General features: G+C 54.2%; 2 protein-coding genes across 6 annotated transcripts in view; one reads left to right on the top strand and one right to left on the bottom strand.

Annotated features, from left to right (window-relative positions):
- Smg6 (SMG6 nonsense mediated mRNA decay factor) overlaps window positions 1-11,178 on the top strand; it is a 229,827-nt gene extending 218,649 nt beyond the window's left edge. For all 4 annotated transcript variants that reach the window (XM_028759168.1, XM_028759169.1, XM_028759170.1 and 1 more), the window contains 4 exons: window positions 4,313-4,466; window positions 7,332-7,543; window positions 7,996-8,077; window positions 10,918-11,178. In XM_028759168.1, the coding sequence (XP_028615001.1) occupies window positions 4,313-4,466; window positions 7,332-7,543; window positions 7,996-8,077; window positions 10,918-11,048 (579 nt within the window). In that variant the 3' untranslated portion in view covers window positions 11,049-11,178. The remainder of the gene's footprint in view (window positions 1-4,312; window positions 4,467-7,331; window positions 7,544-7,995; window positions 8,078-10,917) is intronic.
- Window positions 11,179-12,722: 1,544 nt separating this feature from the next.
- Window positions 12,723-17,283, bottom strand: Hic1 (HIC ZBTB transcriptional repressor 1). 2 transcript variants are annotated; one of them, XM_028759337.1, is made up of 2 exons: window positions 17,154-17,283; window positions 12,723-15,696 (listed from the first exon to the last, which is right to left on the bottom strand). In XM_028759337.1, the coding sequence occupies exon 2, from the start codon at window positions 15,674-15,676 to the stop codon at window positions 13,532-13,534; it is 2,145 nt and encodes a 714-aa protein (XP_028615170.1). In that variant the 5' UTR covers window positions 15,677-15,696; window positions 17,154-17,283; the 3' UTR covers window positions 12,723-13,531. The 2 variants fall into 2 exon arrangements, with proteins under 2 accessions (XP_028615170.1, XP_028615169.1); XM_028759336.1 differs by lacking the exon at window positions 17,154-17,283 and adding an exon at window positions 16,045-16,304.
- Window positions 17,284-24,851: the final 7,568 nt, after the last annotated feature.

Raw genomic sequence — 24,851 nt, 5'->3', positions numbered from 1 at the left:
ACATTTAGCACTTTTCTCTAAACTGAAGTTATTTTTCTCTTGCACACTTCATGCCAACACAGTCCTCATTGACACAGGTCTGATTTGGAGTATCCACTCTTCTGATTTATTTTTGAGTCATTTATGTGCTTGCTTATGTGTTTGCTTGGTTTTTGTTTTTTTTGTTGGTGGTGGTGTTGTTGTTGTTGGTGGTGGTGGTTTTGATTTTGGGTTTTGTTTTGTTTCTAAAACAAGATCTTGCCAAGGCTGACCATGAGCTCCTGGTCCTCCTGTGTACCACCACACTGCCCTTGAAGTGCCAACACCTTCCCAGGGCACTGTCTAAGAACTGGTGTGGCCCAGGCTGAGCTACAGTCAAAGGGCTCCTGTGGAACTCTCCTTCCGGGTCAGTACATTTGACTCCAGGCCAGGGATGATCTGTCTGAATCTTAGCATTCCAGTTTCACCCCCCTCACTCCCACCAGAGGCTTCTGCAGCTTTTTACTCGTACAAACAAAAATAAATCTCACTACCGGCCTCTGAACTCCACAGCAGCATGCTTCCCCTGCTCCCTGAGCGTCCCATGGCTGTGAGTGGGGACTTGGCACTCTCCCCATCAACATCACTTTTTCACTCCCTGCGCATCCTGTGTCCTTCTCTCACCGTGCGACCCAGAGATCAGAATGGGACGTGACGGCCGGCACAGGCGCCGTGCACAGCTGCCAGGAATCTGACGGGTAAAATCTGGAAAAGTTGGGAGGGCAAATGCTAAACACACACAGCGCCACTCAGAAAAGGCTGGAAACACAGACACCCATCACATAAGCCTGACTCCTAAGCTCTTCTTGATCTGCCATTCTTTTTATTGGTACTGAACTAATCTTGTGACCCAGGTATTAATTAATCCTCTTACCTGCTAAACCCACTGGCACCCAAAAAAAAGAGACAGCAACTTTGTCTAATCTCCTGAGACTCCATGAGGGCATGTGGGGAACAGGAAGCAGTTGTGTGGTGACTCACTGGGCAGAGCCAGGTTAGGGGAAGTTGTCTGCAGGCGTCCCTGAGACCGGATGAGGGCAGCCCAGCTCTGACCACCACACGCAGCTTGGCCCTGTCCCATTCCCAGGGAACCATCTGCTACCTCTTTGAGAGGCTATAGCCAGTTCACCTTTCTGGCCACAGACCATAGCTCCAGGTACCCAAGGAAATAAAGCTTCCCCAAACCTTACTCTAGGTTTGACATCTATCTTGTCTTCAAACACCAGGCTGTCCCCCAGCCTGCCTTAGCTGTCCGGTTTACCACTAGCATACAGGTGGAATGAACCTGGTGTTAAGAACCCATTGTTCAGCCAAGGCAAAAAACCACAGTCGTCAGCCTTTTTTTTTTTTTTTTTGGTTTTTTGAGACAGGGTTTCTCTGTGTAGCCCTGGCTGTCCTGGAACTCACTCTGTAGACCAGGCTGGCCTCAAACTCAGAAATCCACCTGCCTCTGCCTCCCAAGTGCTGGGATTAAAGGCGTGTGCCACCACTGCCCAGTAGTCATCAGCTTTCTTAATGGAAGTCTAACCAGGACTGCATGTCATTTCTCTAAGTAGGAAAACAGATGTGGGAGGAAGAGAGTTGATGCTTCCTTAATTAAGACTAGGGCTCCTGTCTCCTATCATTCACCATCCAGGTGGCAGAACTTGTTATGTCTTTTCTCCTACAAAAACAGAGATTTGGAACCAGGGGCTTTGGGAACAGCATTCTGGTAGAGTTGTATGGGACAGAAGCCTGGTTGGGGATGGGGTCGGGGGGAGGGTAGCTGCTTCTTGGCATAAAGGGCAGCAGAGTTATTTGCTGAACCTGAGCAGGACCTTCTCCACACCAAGATTAGTAGACTGTGTGTTACTATCCTTTTGGCAGTTCTCTGGGAAGCGACAGTGACCCAAAAACCCTGGGAAGGTGGCTGACAACTTTCCCCTTGTGAGGTGAGATCAGTTGGAGTGTGTCAGCAGACCGGGCCTCTCAGCCACATTTCTCATGCTGCCACTGTCCCATGGCCTGTGTCTTCACCAACTGTGGTGGCAGTGGCAGCAACAACTTACTCATAGGGAAAGGTCTCTGGTAGGTCACCGAGAAGCCACCCCCATCCTTTGAAGTCATGCCCTTTCAGTTTTACTGTCACCCTAGTGAAGCCTAAGCAGCCTTCTTGCTAACTGTTGGTGGCCAGGCCCAGCACCGTGGGCCCCATCTCAGTTGGCACGCACATACACTTCCTCTGTGCTGTTTCTGGGTCTGTGTCCTTGTGGTTGCTATGTTTCAGAAGACCATAAGAGGGAGTGAGGGGACTGAGACTGACCCACCTGCTTTTCTGGATTCCCATTGGTCCTGACTAACTCCCTACATAGAGTCTGCCAGAGCAGATAAATTCAGCCAGTCAGTTTGCTTTCTGGCTATGATCCCCAGAAGAAATAGCACAATAATAAATATACTCTGTAGAGATAGCTATACCCTAAGCCCGTCCCATCAGGTTCATTGCCACCCATGTAAGACTGTTAGACTAGAAGACACTGGGTGTTGTAGATGTTCACAGAGTTCCACAGAAATGGAAAAGCCTGGAGCACAGATCGTCCCTGACTTGTGGGTGGGCTTCTGGGGCTGACAGTGGCTAGTACACGGACCTGCTGGTGGTGATGGGAGTGACGGTTGAATAGCATGAGGTAGAGCGCTTTGAATTTTCATAATGTCATCTCAGTGTGTACCGGGATACAGCACAATTTTCTCTACTGTCCTAAAGGACGTCCTTGAAGAGCCTAAGACAGAAAGCCCTGGTGCCAATTTAAAGGGAAGATAAAGACAGTGATGGTGTTATTTGTTCAGGGTTATTGTGGTAAAGAGTTAAAAGTAGAGCAAAAATGCTGGGGGTGGTGTGCCTTTAATCTCAGCAGAAGGTAGAGGCAAGCCAATCTATGAGTTCAAGGCCAGCCTTGTGTACATATCGAATTCCAGGACAGCCAGAACTATAGAGAGAGACCCTGAAGTCTCTCCTGTGTTTTAAAAAGACCTACATTTAGGAAACACTGTGCAAAGCAAGGACAGGTGGTATAGTTATGATTTGATTGTTTTTCTCTATGGGCTGGGTCGTAGCTTCTTCTTTATGGACTTCTGCTGCAGGAAATGATAAGTAGCATCCTGCTAATACCCAGTTTTTAAAAATGTTTTACATTGTGTGTGTGCACATGTATATTTGTAGGAGTCAAATCTTGTCAATTCTTTTTTTTTTTTTTTTAAACACAGAATCTCACTATGTAGTTCTGGCTGGTCTAGAACTCACAGAGATGAGTGCTTCCTCTTTCTGAGTGTTGGAATTAAAGTTGTGTGCTACCACACAGGACCACGTGTATATTGTTTTAAAATTCAGATTTTGCCAGGCAGTAGTGCCGCAAGCCTTTAATCCCAGCATTGGGAGGCAGAGGCAGGCGGATTTCTGAGTTCAAGGCCAGCCTGGTCTACAGAGCGAGTTCCAGGACAGCCAGGGCTACACAGAGAAACCCTGTCTCAGAAAACCAAAAAAAAAAAAAAATCAGATTTTATGTTTAATTTCATTCATTAAGGCTTGAAGTAGGTGGATGGTTGAAATGCACAGTGAAGTGAGTTAGACTCACAGATTCGGGGTTGCGGGTAGAGTGCGAACATCCTGAAGCCCTGGATTTGATACCCACAATTGCATAATATAAGTATGAGTTTAGGCCAGCTGCATGAGACCCTGTCTCATTTTAAAAAGGGACAGGGAGGGAAGAGAAGGGAAGGAGGGAAGGAGGGGAGAAGGAGAAGAAGGAAGGAAGGTAAGAAGGAAGGAGGGAGGGAGGGAAGGAGGGAAGGAAGGAAGGAAGGAAGGAAGGAAGGAAGGAAGGAAGGAAGGAAGGAAGGAAGGAAGGATTCTGATCTGAGTGTTCGTGTTTGAACTGAGAACTGCCCTGTGTGTGCAGTCTGTATAGATGCCTGTGTAATATGTGACTCCTTTCCTACCTTAGTTACTTGCTCCCTTCTTAACTTCTTGGTCTTAAGTCTTATGATTCTCTCAGAAACTTGTTTTTAATATCATCAGTGTCCTTTCTCAGTGACAACTAAAGTTTAGTGAGACTTCAGGCCTGGGCCATTTGGTCTGTGTTGATTTTGATTGTACTGCTTAGCTCAGCCTGAAGGTCTGTCCCTCAGGCCTGAAAGGGCGGCTGTGCCTCTGGAGGGGGAAGAGATGTGTGGGGGCAGGATGCTTACACACTGTTGAGTCAGGCCCCTGGCTCACCCTCCTGCTTACTCTCTTGCTCCCTCATATTCTGTGTCCCTGTAGGCTGTTTTGGAAGACCAGAGTCAGATGAGGCAGATGGAGCTGGAGATCAGACCCTTGTTCCTCGTACCAGATACCAACGGCTTCATTGACCACCTGGCCAGTCTGGCTCGGCTGCTGGAGAGCAGGAAGTACATCCTGGTGGTGCCCCTCATCGGTGAGCTGGGCGGGAGGACAGAGCAGCCCTGCACGTGCACAGCAGCCCCCTCTACACATGCCCGGAGCCAGGCAGGCTGACCTGGCTATGTGTGTGTAAGACAGGATTTGCAGAGACTGTGTGGGGCAAGAAAAACTGTTTAATAATCAGAGTAGTTCAAATTATTATGGCTGATCCATGGCTTAAACTGCTTGAGCAAATGGACTCCTGTGTCCCAGCAACCAGCGGCTGCATGAGCCCAGCCCTTGTTTTTTCCTTATAAAGCTTGCAGTAAAACAGCAAAGCTGGTTCCCGTTATTGGTAAACACTCAGCCCTGGCAGATAACGGCAGTGCTGCTGGGTGGTCTGGCAGGGAGGCTGGGAGGATTTTGAAGTGGTTAGATGCCTTTGGTCTGATTGTCTTGTAGCTTTCATGATCATTCTGTTGGTTTGAGGTAACATTCTTCTGGTCAGTGTCTCTCTAAGGCCAGACTGACAGGAACCCTTTAGAGCAAGACCTTTGGCTCATGCCTTTCAATTCCTACCACTTGGGCCATTGGTACTGGTTAGCATCTCGGGGTCCAGCAAGCTTTCTCTAGCTGAGTACTCATGGGAGATGACTGAGTACCCCTAGCTCTTAAGCTTAATGGTAGGTCAGCCTCAGGTTGCGCTTTAGTCTCTGGGTACCTGTCAAGTATAGCTAATGGAGCTACTACAGCTGATGGCTATCCTATGCGGGGAACGAGGTGTGTAAGATGATTGCAAAGACTAGAATCTTTAATGTCCCTCTTCCAGCAGCTGTTTGAAGTAAGTTCGAGAACACTGTTGTCTGAAAAAAGGCACCAGACTGGCAGTCTGCCTGACAGGCCACCTCTGACATCTATGCCAAGATGTTCCATTGGGCCTTCCCTCCCAGTCCCAAGTGTCTTAGTGCCAGATGGGGGTGGAAACAAAGGGCAGGAAACATCCGCCCCTGCAGAGCCTGTAGAACCCTGGGGGGTTGTGGGAAACACGTTAGCACCACCTGAGAATGTTGGCACTGAAGCAGTCCTCCTCCCTCCCTGTCTTCCTTCCCCCTCCCCATGTGGCCTGGACAGAACCTCTTAAACCCAGGCCCTTAGACCTAAGGGGAGGTTTGCTCCACTTCAAAAGAAGAGCAGCTTCTGTCATAAGGCTGAGCACCAGAACCACACAGTGCCCTGAACTTTCCATTGCCCCTCTGAATGGACTGACTTACAGGCTAGATCACTGCACCTTCTTCCTAGGAGGCTTTTAGTTAGGAAAAAGAAAGTAGATTGGCCACTTTTGTTAGATGGTCTGTACTTGGTAAAACTGAGAAAGCCTACTGGTGTCTCAAGGTTGCCTCCCCAGGATGAGAACATTCCTCTTATCCCTTCCTAGGCTAGCCTGTGCTCCTAGTGTGTGCTTAGTCTCTTTGTCCCTGATAATTACAGTGAAAAGTCATATCTGTGGCCCTTGGCCCTAAAGAGCTTAAGTTTGGGAGAGAAATTTAAATTTGGTAGGAAAGGGACAAATACCAGAGGATACATTTCAGAACATAGTCAGTGAACCTAAGGATACTAGCAGTTGACCACTGTACTGCAGCCACACAGGCTAGACACTGACCCTGTGTCAGCTGGGCAGATCCCTGTGTTCAAGGATGTAAGCAGAGCTCCTGTTCACTCATGCTTTCCTTGGCGGACTCCTGCTATATGGCCAGAGCAACAAATGGTTAAGAGGACAGCCTTCCCTGCTTGCATCTTGTGCTCTTTAACCTGCTCTGTGCTCTTTAGGTCTGACCCCAGCATTGAGAAGTCCTGCCTGGTGCAGAAGCACAAACAAGCGTCCCCTTTGAAGCCTGTTTAGTTTGGAAGCAGGAAAGCAGATTTGGGGATAGAATACCAGTTTTTCCTGTTTGATGTTCTGTTTGCTGTACCATACACCATACACCACTGCTACACATTATCTGGACCTTTCAGCTTCATAGTGCTGAAAGTGTGGGTGTGTCTGTCTGTCTGTGTGCATGCACATGTCTGTTTGTGTGCATAGTGTGTGTGTGTGTGTGTGTGTGTGTGTGTGTGTGTTCCCATATGGGCCCTTTCCAGAAAATGTTTCTGAATATCCAGACAATGAGTGCCAGGCTCACCATGGAACAGAATGCTCATGCCGACTCCCCAAGCCATGAATCATTGTACTAAGGAGAGGCCTCAGACCCCAAACTCTCCCTAAGCCCCCAAGGAGTGCATATTTCCCACTTGACCTCAGGCTTTTGGCTGGAATTTTGGAAAGAATCTTCACCAGAAAATGAAGCCATGTCCCAGACACATAGACAAGCAGACAGGCGCATGCACACACACACACACACACACACACACACACATAGATTCAAGGAAGTAATGTGTGTGCCAAGGTTATGGTTTTATGAAATACCAGGGCCCTTACAACTCAGTATGGCTGTCCTTCCTTGTGGCTTCTCTGTACTCTGCCAGACCGGGCAGTAGAACCCTGCCTCCTTTTAGACTGCTATGGCTCAGACCCAAGTAGCTAAGGAAGGGCACTCACTCACCTTTTGTTCCTATGTCCCAAAGGTTCCCTTTTCATTTGATCTATACTATACTATAACTAAGGAATGCCTGCCTCAGAAAATCCTGTAAGTTCTCCCTGGGAGGAAAATGGAGCTCAGAGGACAGACAGGAGCTAGGGCTCACCAACAGTCAGTCTTAGGTTCTTTCTTACCCACAAGTGCCTGTCCTACCAGATTCATTGGAAAAACTGTGGAAAGATGGCCTCTGTTGTCTGTGAAGGGGCCTGGCTGAGAAAGGAAGTGGACAGAGAGCAGAGGATGCAGACAGGCATAACTGCTGATTATAAACTCTGTCCCATCAGTGATCAATGAGCTGGATGGCCTCGCCAAAGGGCAGGAGACAGACCACCGGGCTGGGGGCTATGCCCGTGTGGTGCAAGAAAAGGCCCGAAAATCCATTGAGTTCCTCGAACGGAGATTTGAGAGTCGGGACTCCTGCCTACGGGCCTTGACCAGCCGTGGCAATGAACTTGAATCTATCGCCTTCAGAAGTGAGGACATTACTGGACAGCTGGTGAGATCCCCCAGAAAGAAGTCCACTGTTGGGAATGCTCCTGAGCTGGGCAGTGGTGGTGCATACCTTTAATCTCAGAACTCATGGAAGGCAGAGCAGGTGGATCTCTGTGAGCTCCTGGTCTACAGAGCCAGTTCCAGGACAGCCAGGGCTACACAGAGAGAAACCCTGTCTTTGGTGGAGGGGGTGGGGGGTAGGGGGGTTGAGCAGGGAGGAAAGTTGTTCCCAAAAGGTAGGAGTAAAAGAAACCCTTTGAACTTGGGCAGCTGAGGGGTAGCCACCATCAAGGCCCAGAAGGGGAGCATTCCTTGCTCTCTGAATCACTGAAGACAGTTAGACTCAGCCAAGCAGAGCCAGAGCCTGTCTAAACAGGACATAGCCCTGGAAGTACCTCTGCCTCTGCATGGCGCCCCCTCCTGCCCAGTGGTGCTTTTCACACTGTCTTCCTCCAGGGTAACAACGATGACCTGATCCTCTCCTGCTGCCTGCACTACTGCAAAGACAAGGCTAAGGATTACATGCCCACCAGCAAAGGTACAGCTTGGCCTCTCCTTGAGCTGTCCATCCCTCTGCCCTACTTTCTCTGACCCATCCACAGTCCCTAAGAAGAGTCTCTGCTGACTTTGGCCTGAGAAGTTCATACAGGCCTATACAAGCCTAAGACCATCTTGTTCACCTTCCCAGAGGCTAGACCTCCTCTCATAGCTTCCCTGTCCCTAAAGAATGTTAGGTGATCTAGAGCCAACTAGGGATGAGCCTCTCTAGCCCAGGAAGCCCTGCTCTAGGCCATAAGCTTTCTCACTCAGTCTGCATCTATTTCCTTTCTTGGGTGAGTTCCTTCTGACAGCAAGAATGTCTTTATGATTCAGTATAGCCTGTTCAGGCCATGGTCTCCTGTGTCCAGCCCTCTGCAGCCCTGAGGAGTAGAGAACCTCTAGTGGGCACGCTTTGTTTTCCTTTGGCCACATTCACCTCCCTACCCATTTCAGGGTATTTCTTAAACATTAACCCGCATCAGGCCTGCAGTAGAGATTCTCCCCAGCCAAGAACAAGCCTTTCTTCCTGATCTGTATTGCAGTGAGCTGTAGCATTATACAGGCTAACTGGAGCTGGAGGCAGGAGAAAGTTTAAAGACTGAGCTTGTAGCTGAGTTTTAAAATGTTTTGGTGAGCAGAATCCCACTTCTGGGTCACCCTAAAACTCTCAAGTGTCTGACCACCTCAGCCCTGAATGTCCTGTAGAGCCCCACAGGGCCAATGACATGTAGAGACTTTGCTACCAATTCCCAAGACTGTGACATTTCATTTTGTGGAGAGGAATCCTACCCTCCCCTAGATCTGAGTCATGTGCTGAGCTAGTAATATCAGTGGGTCTCTATTAACCTATGTAGCCTCATGATTTTCTTTGTCTGTGTGATTCTCTAGCCTCCTACATCCATGCCCTCAGTCTTGGCTTGCTGGCTCACCCAGGAGCTGTCTTCTCCATGTTTCTTCCATTGCTTAGTACAGCCCTCACTTGTGCTTTTATTTCTTTCTATACCAGGAGCTAGTCAGGAGTCCACCACATGTACTCTCCCTGACAGCCAGACCTAAAATGTTCAACTGACAAATTAGAATCCTGGCTGAGCCAAACAGAGGAGCTTGTGCCCTTCACTAGAGCAGCTTCTAATAGGGAAGTCAGGTTGCAGAGGTCCTGTAGAGAAGTGTGGTTCCGATAATTCTCAGCCACCGAAGTTTGTTCTTAGCCCAGATGCATTTGAACTTGTCCCGCCACCCCCAGAATTGCTCCCAAACAGAACCCCACTGCCATCATGGGGACCGCCCCTATCAAAATTACATCAGCAACGGCTGGTGTAATCAAACCCCATTTGTCAGTGTGAATTCTTAGCAGATTAACTTGTCAGATTCACAGAGTAACCGTCACCAAATGTTTATGTGTAAACGATGTTGAATTTTAAAATCATGTGGATTATGGCGGATGGGGCCTGACAAGATGACAGTCTCTGGTTTCTAACAAAGTGAAGTTACCAATGTCAAAACAGAGGATGTTTATTGTTAAAAATGTCTCAAAGTATCCACAGAAACCCCTGCAGACCCCTGCCAGCAATGCCGGCCCTTTGTTGGCTGACCTAAAGCCTAGGACTCTTCTGGTCTGAGGCCCAGGGCAGGAATGGTGGAGTTGCAGACAGACCCAAACAACAGCTGGGAGCCCCATGTAGCACCCCACAGCACTACCCCACCACACACTCACATTCCAGGCCCAGGCAACAGAAGGGTCTTAGACCTCCCTTAATCATGAGCCATGTTCTTCACCCTCTATACACAGCCCTGTCCATCCTCTTCTCCCTTTCCTCACTACCGTCAGCCCCTGAGCCTCTCCCTCTTCATCCCCAAATTCCTCCCTAGGCTGAAAGCCAATTCTTAGCCTCCCTGCCTGGAGCTGGCAAGCCCAGCAGTACTCAGGTCAGACATGGATGTCTGCAATCCCCCAGCCCGCCAACCCTAGCAGTCCCCAAACACCACAGGACATTTCCTGTGCCTTTGCTTTCTGCCAGACCTCCACTAGGAAATGCCAGGGCAAGGCTGAGGGGTAGACCTGCCACCCAAGCAGGCATGCCCTGGGCCTGGAGTGTCACTTGAGTGATTGTTGGGCCCCATTTTAAGTTCTCTCCTGTACGTTAGTCAGAGACAGGAAAAGTTTGCTGTAAAAATTATCTAAAAAGATGAAGGCTATCTGTACTGGTACAGAAAAATGTTTTTAAGTATATAAAATATGAGTAAAGAAAGTATGATCTCAGTATTCCAGGAGGAATCTAGCATATGTGCATGAGTGTATTTACAAAAGTGCGCAAGGAAATCAGGACGGCAGAGAGCTACATGGAGCATGAGACAGCTAGGAGAACAATCCTCTCTGCTACTCTTTACCCTGTGGACTGATAGGTGTTCACAGATCACTTTTTAAATAGATCCTTTGGCCATAGCCACTAGGCCCCTTTAGCCTCTCCTGAGAACACCCCATAGCTAACCCCTTTCCCCACATTTGTAAGCTCTGTTCTTACTTTCTAGTCACCTTTTTTTTTTTAACCTTTGGATACATAAAGCATCCAGGGGTGTAGTTGGGAGTCTGCTTCCTATTAGTTCTGAGTCCTTGGAAGACAGGTCTGTGGATGCCAACAGGTTGAATACTCTCAGGCAGTAGGCACAAGAGTCCCGTGTGAGGAGTTCATAGCCCCAGAACTGCTCCTACCTAGGTGGACCCTCTAAGCATCAGGGGAGTGGTACTCTGAGTCTGGAAAGAACTTGCCCCTCCAGGACCACATTCTCCCCAAGACTCTTCTATCCTCAGTAGAGCCCATTTGATTTCTGTGCCAACAGAGGAGCCAATCCGCCTGCTACGGGAAGTGGTGTTGCTGACGGATGATCGGAACCTTCGAGTAAAGGCACTGACAAGAAATGTGCCTGTGAGGGACATCCCAGCCTTCCTTACGTGGGCCCAGGTGGGCTGAGGGGGCCACACTGGGGCCCACCCCCATGGAACCATTCCTGAGAGGCCACCAGACGCCCAGTATAACACGGAAGATGTCCACGTGCCTGAGCTACCAATCCACCCAGACAATAAACCATCCTCTTCCAACCTCACGCCGTGGCCGTGCTGTGGGGGAGCCGCTCCTCACAGAGCCCCTCCCAAGGGTCAGGCGGAAGCTGCTGGGACCCTCCTGGGCTGCCAAGATTTAGCAGGGAGGTGACTGGCTACAATGACAACAGGTGGACAAGCCAAATAGGCCACCAAGCTCCCACCCTTTCTCCCTCCTGTCTGGTTCCAGGGCTGGAGGGAGGCCTCCTCACCCTGAGGACTCTGTAGTGGCAAGGGGCAGAGGTTCTAGAGTTTCCATCAGATGCAAGGGAACAAATAGACCCCTCAGTCTGCACAGTCTCTGTCCTGAATGTCTGAGAGGCTTTGGCTGTCAGGGAAGAGTGCCTAGGTATCTCCATCTCCCTGAGGCCTAGATGCCCTATGGACCCACACTGAGTTCTGTCTGTAACAGCAACAGCAGCCCTAGCCCTTCAACACACGCACGCACGCACAAACACACAGCACATGTGCACACGTGCACATGTCTCTCTTCCTGTCCACATCTTGCACTTTGCCCTTGTTTTCCTTTTGGGCAGTCATGGGCCTAGAGGGAAGGGACATCTGGTCTTGGGCCCATGCTTCCTGAGTGGCCTTCCACCAGCACACGCTCCCATCCTTGGCCTTCCTTTCACTGTAGTACCCTCTTGGGGAAATTTCCTCAGACTCTTCCTGTTCCTTCTTTGCCTGTCTTCCTTTTCTAGTTGGCCCCTTTCATCACCCCAAAGCCCCTAAACTTCCTCACCTCAGTTCCTTGTGGGGCTTCTCATTCTGAATCTTACCTCTCCCACCTGTGACAGGAACCAAGTAAAGCTCTCCCAGCTGTCCTTCCTTCCCAACCCCTCACACCTCTGAGAAACCTCCAAGCTGGTAGAGCCGAACCCAAAGGTAGAGGTGCCCAGGGTGGTGAGCCTGTTTCTGGCTTTGTCACTATTCTTCTCTACCCAGAAGAGGGGACATGCGAGCCTTTGAGGGTTTTGGTTCTTTTCGGTTTTTTTGTTTGTTTGTTTGTTTTTGTTGTTCTGCCTCTTTGTTCAGGACCTCACTTGGAGGCTACCTACCAGGAAAGAATTCCTTCAGTCTAGCACAGTGGTAAAGGAGGATTGAGAGAACAGTCTCAGTCGAAGCAGGGTGAATCTCGGTAGAATCACACAACCCACCTTAGGAGGAGCAGTGCTTCACCACCGGTGCTCTGCCCTTTTCAGGCTCAGGAGAGGGCGGTGCAGGAGGGCCCAGCCAGGACAGTGCCCAGGGCTCAGAGCTCAGAAGACAGGCTCTCTTGATTGTAAGGCCCAGGCTGCTTCCTTTGAGATCCACTGGCTGTGAAGACCATTGGCTGGGGTGGGAGGGAAACGGGAAGAACACCTTTCTTCTTTTTGTCCCATTTGGAACCCTGGTTTTGTTTCCTTAATAAATTTTTAGTTATGAAATAGTTGACCTCCTGCTGGTCTATTTTTTGGAATTGGGACGGGGAGGCCGGTTTGGGCCTGTACACCTGTGTTAGGGCCTCCCACTCACCCTGGTGCAGGGGCAGAAGAGAGCCACAGAATTAGGGACCTTGGTTACTGCTTTATTGCTGTTTGGTTGAGTATAGAAAATGGAAGCGGCTCTGGAAGAGCCTGTGTACAGAGTACAGAATATACAAAGGGACGGGACGGGAACCAAGGAAGGAGACTCCTCTCCAGCCCAGCTAAAGTTGGGCTCAGGATAGGGGCCACCTGGGGCGCATGCAATAAATATGGTCCGTGGGGAGGGGGGGCCAGGAAGAGGAGGAGGACACCTCGGAAGTGGAGACAGATGGGCCAGAGCTGTCATCCCTGGCGCCAGAGCTGCCCACCCTGGTGGTGAGGGAGGGAAGGGTTGGCCCTGGGGCTAGTGCCACTTGTGCAAAATGAGGAACTTCACATTATCAGTCCCGGGCTGGGCAGGAGTGGGGGACGGGGAGGCCCTCCGGCTGGCTCAGTCCCCTCCCCTCTCCCCAACTGTGCCCAATGCTCCGACCCCAGCAGGGAGATTCACAGTGAGAATGGGTGTGGTCGCAAGGGCCGGAGGTAGGGCTGGGAGCGTCCGAATAATGGCACCCTTCCCCCCAAGAGCAGCACGGAGCCGGGGGAGGGGGCCAACGAACCACAGGGAGAGGCAGGGTTCTCCTTTGGTCAAAGCTGATATCAAAAATATAAATCTCCCTTCCCCTATCCCACCCCCGTCCCGGGGTTTTCCCCCACTGACTCCCCCGGGCTAAGGCACAAAACAGGCCAGGTGAGGCGTAGAAAGGTGGGGCCACCACTGCGGCGCTGCCGCTGCTACCAGTTGTCCCCGGGCTGTCAGGCAGCGCCGGGCGCACCTAGGAGGGGCGCTCTAGGTGGGAGAGAAACGGTCGATGGTCCGGCTGTCCGGTCCTGCGGCCAGGTGCGCGCCCTGGCTCAGCACCTCTGCCGCCTTATCCGGGCTGAGTCCTAGCTCAGCAGTGAATTTGGCCAGCGGGTAGAGGCTCTCGAGCGCCACCTTGGGGTCGTGCAGGAAGTGCGTGGTCTGCGCCAGCAGCTCGGCAGCAGCTGCCTTGTCCTGCTGCTTCAGGCTCAGCTGTTCAGCTGTGAGGCGGGCTACAGCAAAGACACCCTCGGGGAAGTCGAGCTTGCTCTTGCCGTCGGGGCCAGGGACGCCAGGTAGTCCCCCCAGGCCAGCCAGCGCCCCGGCCGCGCCGGCCGCACCACCCACAGCGTGCATCTTCATATGACTGATGAGGTTGCGCTGTTGAGCAAACTTGCCACCGCACACCTGGCATTCATAGGGCTTCTCTCCAGAGTGGATGCGCATGTGCTCCGTGAGGCGGTACTGGCGGGTGAAGCGCATGCCGCAAGCGTCACACGCAAAGGGCTTCAAGCCCAAGTGGCTGCGCATGTGGCGTGTCATGGTTCCGCGTTGGGTGAACTTCTTTCCGCAGATGGTACACGGATAGGGCCTTGTCAGCCAGTGTGTCTTCTCGTGCTGCCTCAGCGTGGCCGGGTCCTTGTAGCTCTTGTCGCAGGACGCGCAGCGGTACGGCCGCAGCAGCTCTCCTAGGCCACCCGGCGCCCCAGCGACCTTATCCCCACCGCCACCAAAGGGGGGCCCGAGGCCAGCGGCCCCAGCAGCCACCTCAGCAGCCTCTGCCCTGCCATACAACGCCTCCTCTTCCTCCACGTGAGCCTCCACGTGTGCATTCAGCTGTTCCGAGCTGGGGAAGCCTTTGCCACATGGGATGCACACGTACAGGTTGTCACCAAAGCTCTCAGGCTCACCGTAAGCCAAGTGCGGGCATGGGTAGCCCTCCAGGTGGCCGCCGGGTGGGCTGGGGTCCTCGCTGCTACCAGTCTCCTCGCTGCTGCTCTTATAGTCGTCGCCGTCGGCTCCTGTGCCTGGGCCATCCAGGCTCCCGGGATAGCGTGGCGGGGGTACCAGCCCGAGCGGGGGGCCCCCGGGTGAGGCGGCAGGATCTCCACCCCGCTCCTCGAGGCGCTCACCCGGGGAGCCTCGATCCCGGACCAGTTCATCGCCATAACTACCCAGGCCTGGCTCGTGCTTCATCCAGCGGTAGAGGAGGCTGGAGCCGTCGGGGCGACCGGGGGGCTCGGATCCCGGACTGCCACCGCTTCCTCGAAACGGGTCTGGAGTCGATACGCCCTCCTCCAGCTTTTGGAAGGGCAAAGGCGGCAGCGGCGGCAGGGCGAGCGGTGGCTCCTTGTAGACTGCGGGCCCGGCACCGGGAGGGCTGTCCGGCCGTGGAGGCAGTTCGCGCTCACTCAGCGGTCGCTCGGGGACCGAGGAACCTGGCGGGCTCTTCTTGGACAGATCCAGGCCGCAAAGCGGGGAGCAGCGACGCTCCGGGGCGCAGAGTGAAGCTGTTGGGCCCGGGCCCGAAGCATATAGCTCGGCACAGTGGGTGTTGACGGCTGCCTCGGGGCCCGACGGTGGCTCGGCGGCAGGCGGCGGCGGTGGCCCGGCCGGGGACGAGTAGCAAGCCTGGATGACGGGTGTGGCAGCCCTCAAGCCCCGGCCGGGCCGCCCGTAGGGCGCGTAGCCGCCGCCGCCGCTGCCTCCTCCCCGCAGGTGGCAGTACTTGCCGTGGCGTTTAAGGCGCTTCTTGCACAGAGCCACGAGGTCAGGGATCTGCAGGTAGCTGGCAGCAGCCAGCACAGCGCCCAGGCTCGGCTCGGCGCCCGGGGCCACCGCTGCTGCTGCTGCGGCCTCAACACTGTCCGTCAGGCGGCCGGTGTAGATGAAGTCCAGCACCAGGCGGAACACGGCCGGGCTCACCATGTCATGGTCCAGGTTTAGCAGGTTGTCATGCACCACCAGAGACTTGAGGTAGGCGCTGCTGGCCGCCAGCACGTTCTTGTGCGCGCGGAAGAGGGCGTTCTGCACCACGATGATCACATCGCACAAGAAGCCCTTGGTGCGCTGATTGTTGAGCTGCAGCAGTAGCTGCCTCGAATGGCCAGGCGCCTCCATCGTGTCCAGCATCGTCTGCCCAGCACACTCTCCTGCGGGAGACACACACCAGCTGGATAAGAGCTACGCAGTGCAGTGCCCAGGACTCTTGTACCCAACCCAGTCGGTTCCCCTCCGCTTCCCCTTCCCCTCAGCTGAGCAGGGGCATGGAGCACCAAGGCCTGAACAGTAGCCGAGGAGGATCAGCGGCCTCCGGGAGTGGAAGCCTAGGCCCGCCGGCCCCAGACAGAAGGAGCAGGAGGAGAAAGGCTGTGGATGGAGAGGAGGCCAGGTTAGCCTATTAGTCCCAGCCCCAGATGCTCCAGGGCACTCGAGCTGGGTCCTGGGAACTTCCAGGTAGAAATCTGTTAGGGCGAAATGACCCTTTCGGAGACAATTACCCGATTTAAGTAAAATGTCCGCTTCAGGAAAAGTCATTCAAGGGCCGAGAAGTTTGCCCAAGTGGGGAGAAAAGGAGCCGAGTTAGAAGCACCTCCCGCCTCGAGAGAAGTCGCCCCGGTTAGGGGAAGTGATAAGGAGGACCGGAGCACGATGCCCATCGAGGCGCCGCCCTGGCCGGGGGCTGTCAGGCCTTCCTTAGGGCCGGCCGCCCCGGCCCGGGGAGCGGAGACAGTGGCTGCGGTGGCGGGCAGAGCGCGAAGGCCGGGCCCCGGCGCGGGGAGGGCGTTATATCGGGGCAGGAGGCTGAGGCAGGAAGCAGGTGGGGGGGAGGGGGGAGCCACGCAGCTCCCAGGGGAGGGAGGGGGCAGCGCCCCGGGCGGGCACGGCGCACAGCCGGCTGCGGCCCTGACCCTGGCCTGCGCCCCACCCGCGTTCTGGACCCAGCTCGGGCCTCGGCTCCACATCTCTTCCCCAGCTCCCCTCCGCCCCGTCTCCCCCGAAACTCTGCCGCTCCAAACTTAGGGGAAACTTTCCCAACTTCAGACAGGGCGGGAGGAGCGCGCCGGCCCCAGCCCCTCTCCCCGGCCCCTACTTTCTCCTCTAGGCCCCCAATTTTAGCAGCCTGGTGGCCGCGGGGACCCACACCAAATCTAAAGCCGCCCTGCCCTCCGGCAAGCACGCCGGCCCCTGTTCCCCGCCTGGCCCGCAGGGCCTCGCCGGCCCGTTACCTGCGGCGGCCGCCCAGCCCGGTTTCCCTCCCTGAGGCGGTGGCAGCTCCTAGCCTGCGCCCCACCCGCCCCGCTGCCAGGCGCCGAGCTGTGCCAGGACAGCGCCCCTGCCAGCCCCGCCCGCCGGCTCCCCTTGCCTTCCCCTCTCCTCCCCAGCCCATGTGCGGGCAGAGCCGGCCCCGGGCCGCTGACCCCGCCGTGAACCCAGCGCCGAGCAGCGGCCCAGCCGTCCCGAGTCCTCCAGGGAAGATACTTAGAGCCCCAAACGCCAGCCGTGACTCGGGCGCCCACGCCCGAGGATGCTCCCGAGGCGGCCGGCGCGCGAGGACCAGACTGTCCCGGGTCCCTTGCCCTTCCCTGTCGCCAACTCGAGGACCCACCTGGGGGGCATGTCGGAAGCCCCGGGCCCGGCTGCCGGCGGATCCAGGGGGGGACGTGGCTGCAGTGCGCTGCCCTCCGCCCGCCGGGCCCCCGGTCGGTCTGTCTTGCCGGTCCGTCCTCCCCGCGTCTTGGTCGCGTCTCAGCCCCTCTGCGCTTTCCGCACACTCTTATCTGGAGCGGCCCGAACCGGCCGACGCTGCCGCGGCCATGGCGCCACCTCGCGGCCGCGCGGGGACTGTGTACGGCTGGGCTGCGACCTCTGGCGCACACCTGGGCTGGAGGCTTGCAGATGCGGAGCTGAGCTGGAGATCTTGCAGGTTCGCGCGCTTCCAGATGTGCCCACCTGGAGACCCAGATATCGGACCTGGGAGTCCCATAAACCTTGGGGTTTTGTGCTGAGTGCTCCCGAGTACATATTTATATGTAATATCGCACCAATTCTGAGAAAAGTTTCTGTCTTCAAATGGGGAACTCTTAAGCCAAGGGTGGTGGCGCACTCTTATACTAGTACCCGGGAGTTGGAAGCTAAGAGGACCAGGAGTTCAAGGTCAGCCTCTACTACGTGAGACCCCCCATCTTTAAAAGGAGGTTGGGGTGGAACACTACTGACAGTATGCTGTGAGAGGGCGATTTTAGAAATCCTAAGTGAGATGAAGGTAGATACGTTCGGAGCCTGACGGAGGTGGCTTTTTTTAGGCATTTCTGGGCACCATTATTCACTTGGACTCAGTGGGGAGAAAAATTCCAACTCTCGCCGGGCGGTGGTGGCGCACGCCTTTAATCCAGCACTTGAGAGGCAGAGGCAGGCGGATTTCTGAGTTCGAGGCCAGCCTGGTCTACAGAGTGAGTTCCAGGACAGCCAGGGCTACACAGAGAAACCCTGTCTCGAAACAAAACAAAACAAAACAAAAAAATATTCCAACTCTCACTCAGACACATGTTATCAGTAGGCACATCATAAACCGTCCACACTCAAACACTATCCAAGCAGTGACACTCGAGGGCGCGCATGCTTACACAGGCTGTCCGCCCCCTGCCGGAGTCCCAACTTCTTGGACTTCTGAGGAGGCTACTACGTGAAACAGGGTAGAGGTTCTACCAAAGAGCCCTCCCCGAAATTGCAGGTCTACCAGAAGGACCCTAGAACCCTCCGCTGGAAATAGCTGGACAGAGCCCCCTTGGGACGTGCCTCTCAACTCCCCCATCCCCCATCTAAGCAATTTTGAGGCATCCTAAAGTTTTTTTTTTCCTCCAATACGCCATTCGAGAGCCGGCGGCTTGAGACCCCCCTCAAAAAAAAAAATCCTACACGCCACACGAAGGAGGGCTCGATTCATGTTGGCGACGCCTCTTCTAGGAGGGAGGGGACCGTGCACCAGCTCTTGGGTGCTCACCGGAAATGTCCCTGCATAGCGGGGCGGAGGCACAAGCACCGTTTGCAAGCACCGCGCCTCCGTGGCCCACGCTCCGCCTCTTCCCCGCACCTCCTGACCCCCGCCTACACCATAGGGGGGTCCCCCCCCAAAACCGCCCACAGCTTCTTATTGGCTGCGCCTTCCTCCGTGGCCAAGCCGGAGAGGCTGGGGCGCAGAGTTACTATGGTAACCAATGAGGTTCCCGGGATCTCATCTCTCAGAGGCCTTGGAGAGCTTAGCAACCGCGCGGGGCGCAGGGCGGGTGGGAGCTGCGCTCGCCGCACCCCACACTGTCCTCGAGCCCCCACTCCCCCGCTTGAGGTAGTGGCTGAGTCACTCGCCCCGGGGCCGCGGGCCGGGCCTCCAGCTGTACCAGTGAGACACCAAGGTCTTGGGCGCCCTCTAGAGGCTGCGTTTGTCAGGAGACTTCTGTGCCTGGCCTAGGCTTCTGGTCAGAAGAGTCCTCAATCAAGACTCACCAGGTTTGCGCGGCGGTGTGGCCCGCCTCCATCTAGTCCACTTACTACTTTGTATCTCCGTATAGTGTCCGTACAAGACAAGCACTGCAGTCCAACTGTGGATTCCGCAATTTCTGAGAAGAGAAGCGAACCGGTTATCTCCGTACCTCTGTCGAGGGATATACCTTGGGACTGCAGTGTAACGGAGTGTTGGGGATAAGAAGCCTCCCCAGAAGTGCTCTTAGGGATGAGTTTTGACAATTATGAGTTCTCCCACCAAATCAGAGGCCATATCCCAAACGGCAAGCAAGGGTGTCTCTGATGTTGTCTCTGTTTTAAATCCTTTTAATGGGGTTAGATCGTGCGAATCTGGAGAGAAGTCTCTGTATGTCTTTTACACAATGGGAGTTTATCTGCTGGTTGACCCTTATGAGGTCCGCTGGATCTACAGTTCCTTCCTGTTCTATCCCTCTCCACCGAATCAAGCCCTTGTTGCATCGCTATGGGACCAACCACATAATCCTGCCCAAGTTTCTCCGTGTACTCCCCTCTCATCCTCCTCCACGCACTCCACCACCACAGTCTCAGGTCTACGTAGCTACTGCTAGCTTCGAACTCACAGATCCGTCTACTGCCCACGTGCTAGGGTGCACACTGCTATGCCCCCCCCCACCCCTTAACTCTGCTTTCCCTTTCTTCCTGAGAGCCCCCAGTAATCCTGGTGCAGCTTTCTCCTCTCCGTGAACACACGACGCCCCATTTAGAGCGTGGAGCTAGAACTGCGATGTTCTGGGGAACCTGCTCCACATCGCATGAGCATTTAGTCTATTCTGATTCCTCTAGAAAGGGTCCCTGCCACCCTCTCTGCCCAGCTGTTGAGCCCCCTTAGTCTCATTCCTTCTCTTACAGGCTCTGCCTATGCATGTCCCACTTGTGCTGAGGTCCCCCTCGGTGCTCCCTGGGGCACTGCCAAGTTGCGCTCTCCATTGATCGTCAGGCTGGCCCTTCCTTTTGTGGTTACTCCGGACACATTTTCTAAACTATTATAGAGGGTCTTCTGCTCGTTTCTAAAGTCCAGACTACTCTCCTAAGCTCCCTGATCTTCCTTGTGGTTTCCACTACCTGACTGGTACCTTTCCTCCTGCGGCCCAGTCAGGAAGCCTTCCAAAATCCCCAGTCTTCTCCACCCCTCTTTCCCTCTCCTAAACCGGTCCAGTTTCATTTCCTTGCACCCCCTCCACACACACACACACCAGGAGAGAGCGAGGACACCACAGTGGCCAAATGGAGTGATACCATCGCGGGGCATCTTCTGGCGTCATAGGGCTGTTGGGTCTAGGAAATGAGCAGTGTGGTTTGGGGCTGTCAAGGGAGGACCCCTGAGGTTCAGGGGAAGAGGACCGAGATCCTAGGACTCGCAAAGCTTCGCAAAGGGGAGAGTGAATAAACACGTAATGGGGCCTCACCCTCCCTCACTATTCTCCCCCCAGCCCGTCGCCTGCAGTTCCGGAAAGTTAACCCCTTGGAGGCCAAGCCTGGGGTTACGTACTCCCCTGACCCAATCCTGCTTCCGCGTGCACACCCTCCTCCCGCTCCCAACTCCCTGTCGCTTCGTCCCGTCCTCCCCTACGCCCCCCCTCCCCGCTTGCCACTATAAATAGCTTCTTTTCCCGTTTCCTAAATTCTCTGCTGACGTCGGCAGCGCGTCAGTGTGTAGGAGCCGCGGCCGCATGAATGAGCCGCCGCACGAGTACTACGCGCGCCTATAAAAGCGGCGGCGCCGGCCGGGCTGCGGGAGGCGAGCCCGCACTGGTGCGACGCGGCCCGACAGGTAAGGACCCCCCGACAGTCAGAGATGGGCCGATGCACGGACACCACGGGAGGGGACCGGAGGGGCGGCGGGCTGGAGGGTGACTCCGGAGTGAGGATGGGGGCAGAGTGGGAGGGACGAAGGTTCCTTTCGGCTTGGTGGACCAGGGGCCGGCGGCTGACCCAACCCTATGCAGCACCTGCCGGCACCCAAACGCAGACGCAGACACTCTGGAGAAACATCCAGCGGAGAACCGAGCCCCCGACCCCATTCCCCGAGGCTGAGCGGCTCCTGCGCCATCCTTGCAAGAAAGTGGGGGGAAGGTGCTGGCGTCTCAGGAGACGCGCCCCCTCATTTTCTCCCCTCTCCGCAGAGCGGTGACTCAGCCTAGATGGCCCCGACTGACTGAGCCAGGGCGCCCACGACAGACAGACGCACACCTCGGCCCTGCGGATCTCTCGGGATCCCCGTCCCGCATGCTGCCCACACGCCCCTTCCCTGTCCCGTCCCGTCCCGTCCCGTCCCGTCCGGTCCCATCCGGCTGTCCCATTGAGCTCAGGACTTCCCGCCTCTGCAAACGGAGCTGTCCTCTCAGGACCAGGCGGGGGCGGGGCTTCGACCGGGCCGCCCCGCCCTACCCCCACCGCCGGAAGTGCCTCCCCGCTGGTACATCTTTGACGTCACAGGACTCTGACGTCACGGTCGCGTGTCTGTCCGCGCGCGCTTGGGCGGAGTGGGGGGGCCTGAGAAGCAGCATCACTCTCAACTGCGGGCAACGGGATATCCCCGCCCGGGCAGCGCGCCGGCACCTTGGCTCTAGACTGCTTACTGCCCGGGCCGCCCTCAGTAACAGTCTCCAGTCACGGCCACCGACGCCTGGCCCCGCCCCAGGACCGACAACCCCGGGCCCCTCCGCGCCTCCCTGCGCCGCTGTCCGCGGTGCTGATGCAGCGCAGGCGCCTCCCTCGGGCACGCCCGTCCAAGGTCCCCGTGGGTTGCGGTGGGCGCTGGCCCCGCAGACACTCGCGCCACCCACGCCGCCCGCGGTGCTGACGTCAGACTGCAAGCCCCGCCCCCGCGTCTCCAGGGCAACCGTGGCTTTCGATTGTTACTGTGGGAACCGGAGGTAACAGTCTACAGCCATGGTCGCCCCGCAGCACGCCCACGCTCCCCACCACTCCCGAGTTCTGCCAGCCTGGGTTTGGGCAGATACAGAGTAAGAGGAGGCGGGGCGGCGACGCAACATCCTATGTGTCTGCGGAGGTGGCAAGAGATGTGCTCAGAGAGGCGGCCTTCCAGGCTGTTGCGCATCTACCTCAGGCACAGAAGCAAGAGCCACCGAGTGAACATCCTCCTCAGTGACTGTCCTGTCTTCCCAGTCGAGGTATCGCTGCCTTAGGTGGCGAGAAAATGGGTGGTTCTGCGATAAGGATTCTTTATCTCATGAGTGGTGAACTGATGGGATCAGGAGTCCTGTAAGAAGGAAGAAGTCACTTTTGCCCGCAGAGAGCTGAAGGGGGAGGAGAGGGAAGTTTTATCTCACCTTTCTCCCAGAAAACCCTAGGTGAGCAGGCAGAGGGAAAAGGACAAAGAGTCCGTTTCCTGATAGAGCCACAGCCTTCCCATAACTCTGTCCCCCAACTTTCTTCTGAGCCATGATTAAAAGGGTCCTTAACACAGCAAGAAGCTGGCAGGCTAGTAAAGTTCACCTGGTCTCTAATGCATTGTCTGAAGGTATCAGCCAGCAGTTTCCCGTCAGCCAGTCTCTAAGTAATACATTCCCAACTCAAGTTCTTCACGTGCCCCAAAAAGGAGTACCACCACAGAGGCTGCAGGTAAATACTTTGTGGCTAGGGCTGTTGAGAGACTCTGTCTGATAGGATACTGTCTTCCGAAGAGCTTTAGAAATTCTGGGTGTAATCAAGATGCAGAAAACAAATAACAGGGCTACTCTGAAGAGAGGACAAACCTTTTGCAGATCGAACCCATCAGAAGATGTGATTAGAAGGTTGACTATACAATGCTGTGTTTGTTGTCCTCGAAAGCATTTAGTGTAAACCATGTGCTCCTCCCCGACTTTACACATTAGAAAGCAGAGGCCCAGTTGGGGCATTTAGCCTATACCGAGTAATAGTTTTTGCTTACTTTTTACTGGACAGCAGAGAAACCAACCAAAACCAGGAGCAGCAGTGTGTACCTGAAGTTCTAGGTGCTCAGGAAGCTGGGGCAAGTGAATTCTTGAGCCCAGAAACTCCAAGCTAGCCTGGACAATAAATATGAGATTGTGTCTCAAAATGGGGGGTGGTGGTGGTGATGACAACAGGCAAGAATGTGAGCTTTTGGATCTGAATCATCCAGTCTTGAGTAAGGTACTTAGCCGTTCTCTGCCTGTTTCCTCAATTGTAAAACTCAGCTATTAGGTTAATGATAGTACTTTCTTCATGAAATTAGACAATGGGGGACAGGTGCTGGGCATAGAGCTCAGTGGTACAGTCTGTGCTTAGCATGCCTAAGGTCCTGGATTTGATTCCTGGCACCAAAAATAAATGAGTTAGGCTATGGTGGGACATGCTTTGAATCCCAGGTCTTGGGAGATAGAGATAAGTGGATTTCTGTGAGTTCAAGGCTAGCCAGAATTGTAGTGAGACCCCTGTCTCAAAAGTAAGTTAGATGACAGGCTTCTACTTGTCTCATTGTCCGGTATAGTTAATTCTCAATAATGTTATTCCTACCTCTGGACCTTATCTACCTGGGATATACACAAATGTTTAGAACACTGATTCCTCAGGGGACCTCCTTTCTCTCATCCCCAGAGGGTTTTGAGTCACACTAGAGGCTCTTTCCTAATAGCACATATTTACCAGTGACTTAAAATTCTACCCAAGGCTGTAGTTTGCAAATAGCTACATCAGGAATGACCAGGGGCAGACAAGTAGGTCTATAGCTTTTTCTAGCAACTCCAAGTTTAACAAATGTTCCTCGTGGAGGTGGCCCACAGGATGTGCATATAGTAGTGTTGAAGTGCATGGTGGGAGGTGACACTCCACTTGTTAGGAATCAGAATTGTTCTGATTCCTGGGAGAGATGTTTACTTCAAGCATGAGCACTTTTCTCTGTTCCACCTGATACAGCTCTGCTCAAACCCTCTCCTCCCTTTTTCCCGGTAGAACCAAGACCTAAAGACCACTCATGTGGAACTTCACCTTTATTTATAGGGCTACTGAAGAGTGCAAGTCATCCTTTTCCCCAGCTTGGAGCCGACTCACGGGGCAGCCTATGACTGGCAGTGGGTCTGAGTACTGATCTGCAGAATCAGTTATTTGCAGAAAAGCAAGACTACTAATAGACCAAAGCCAGTGGGGTTTATAGAGTTCCATCTCCTCAATCTCCTTTGGTCAAGGAAGCAATCCCTGTAAGACCAACAAGGCACAGAGACCAACTTCCCATCCCAGCTTTGTTACAAAGAACCAAAAATCAGTAAATGGGACTTTGGGGTCTAATTCCAGTCTGTCCTTTTGTGAAATTTTATCATGTTTAGTGTGTATGAGACTGCATGTGTTGGCAGTTAATGCCTTTACCTGCTGAGCCATCGTCTGTTGGTGGAAGTCTTAAGCCAGGCTAAAGAAGACAGAGGTCTTTGCAACTGAATCAGACTTTACATGAGTGCATTTCAGGGGAAGAGAATACCTGGCAAGGCTCTGCCTTGGTCAACTAACAAGTTACAAAGTGTTTCTGTGCAGCCCTGTCTGTCCTGGAACTCCATCTGTAGATTAAGATGGCCTCAATTTCAGAGATCTGCCTGTCTCTACCTCCAGAGTGCTGGGATTAAAGGTATGTGCCACAACCAACTGGTTGTTTTTTGAATATGGTTTCTCTAGGCAGACCAGACTGTCCTCTACCTTTGCCTGCATGTACCACCACAGCCATTGGGTTGTTGACTTTTAAGCACATATCATGTGCATCCCTGGGATTAGAGCCTCTGGAACTAAGAGCTATACAGATGTTTGTGAGCTA

The sequence above is a fragment of the Grammomys surdaster genome, unplaced genomic scaffold, assembly GCF_004785775.1.
Source record: "Grammomys surdaster isolate TR1022 unplaced genomic scaffold, NIH_TR_1.0 126278, whole genome shotgun sequence".
NCBI lineage: Eukaryota > Metazoa > Chordata > Mammalia > Rodentia > Muridae > Grammomys > Grammomys surdaster.
Note: the sequence above shows the minus strand (reverse complement) of the source record. Positions and strands in the feature narration are given on the sequence as shown.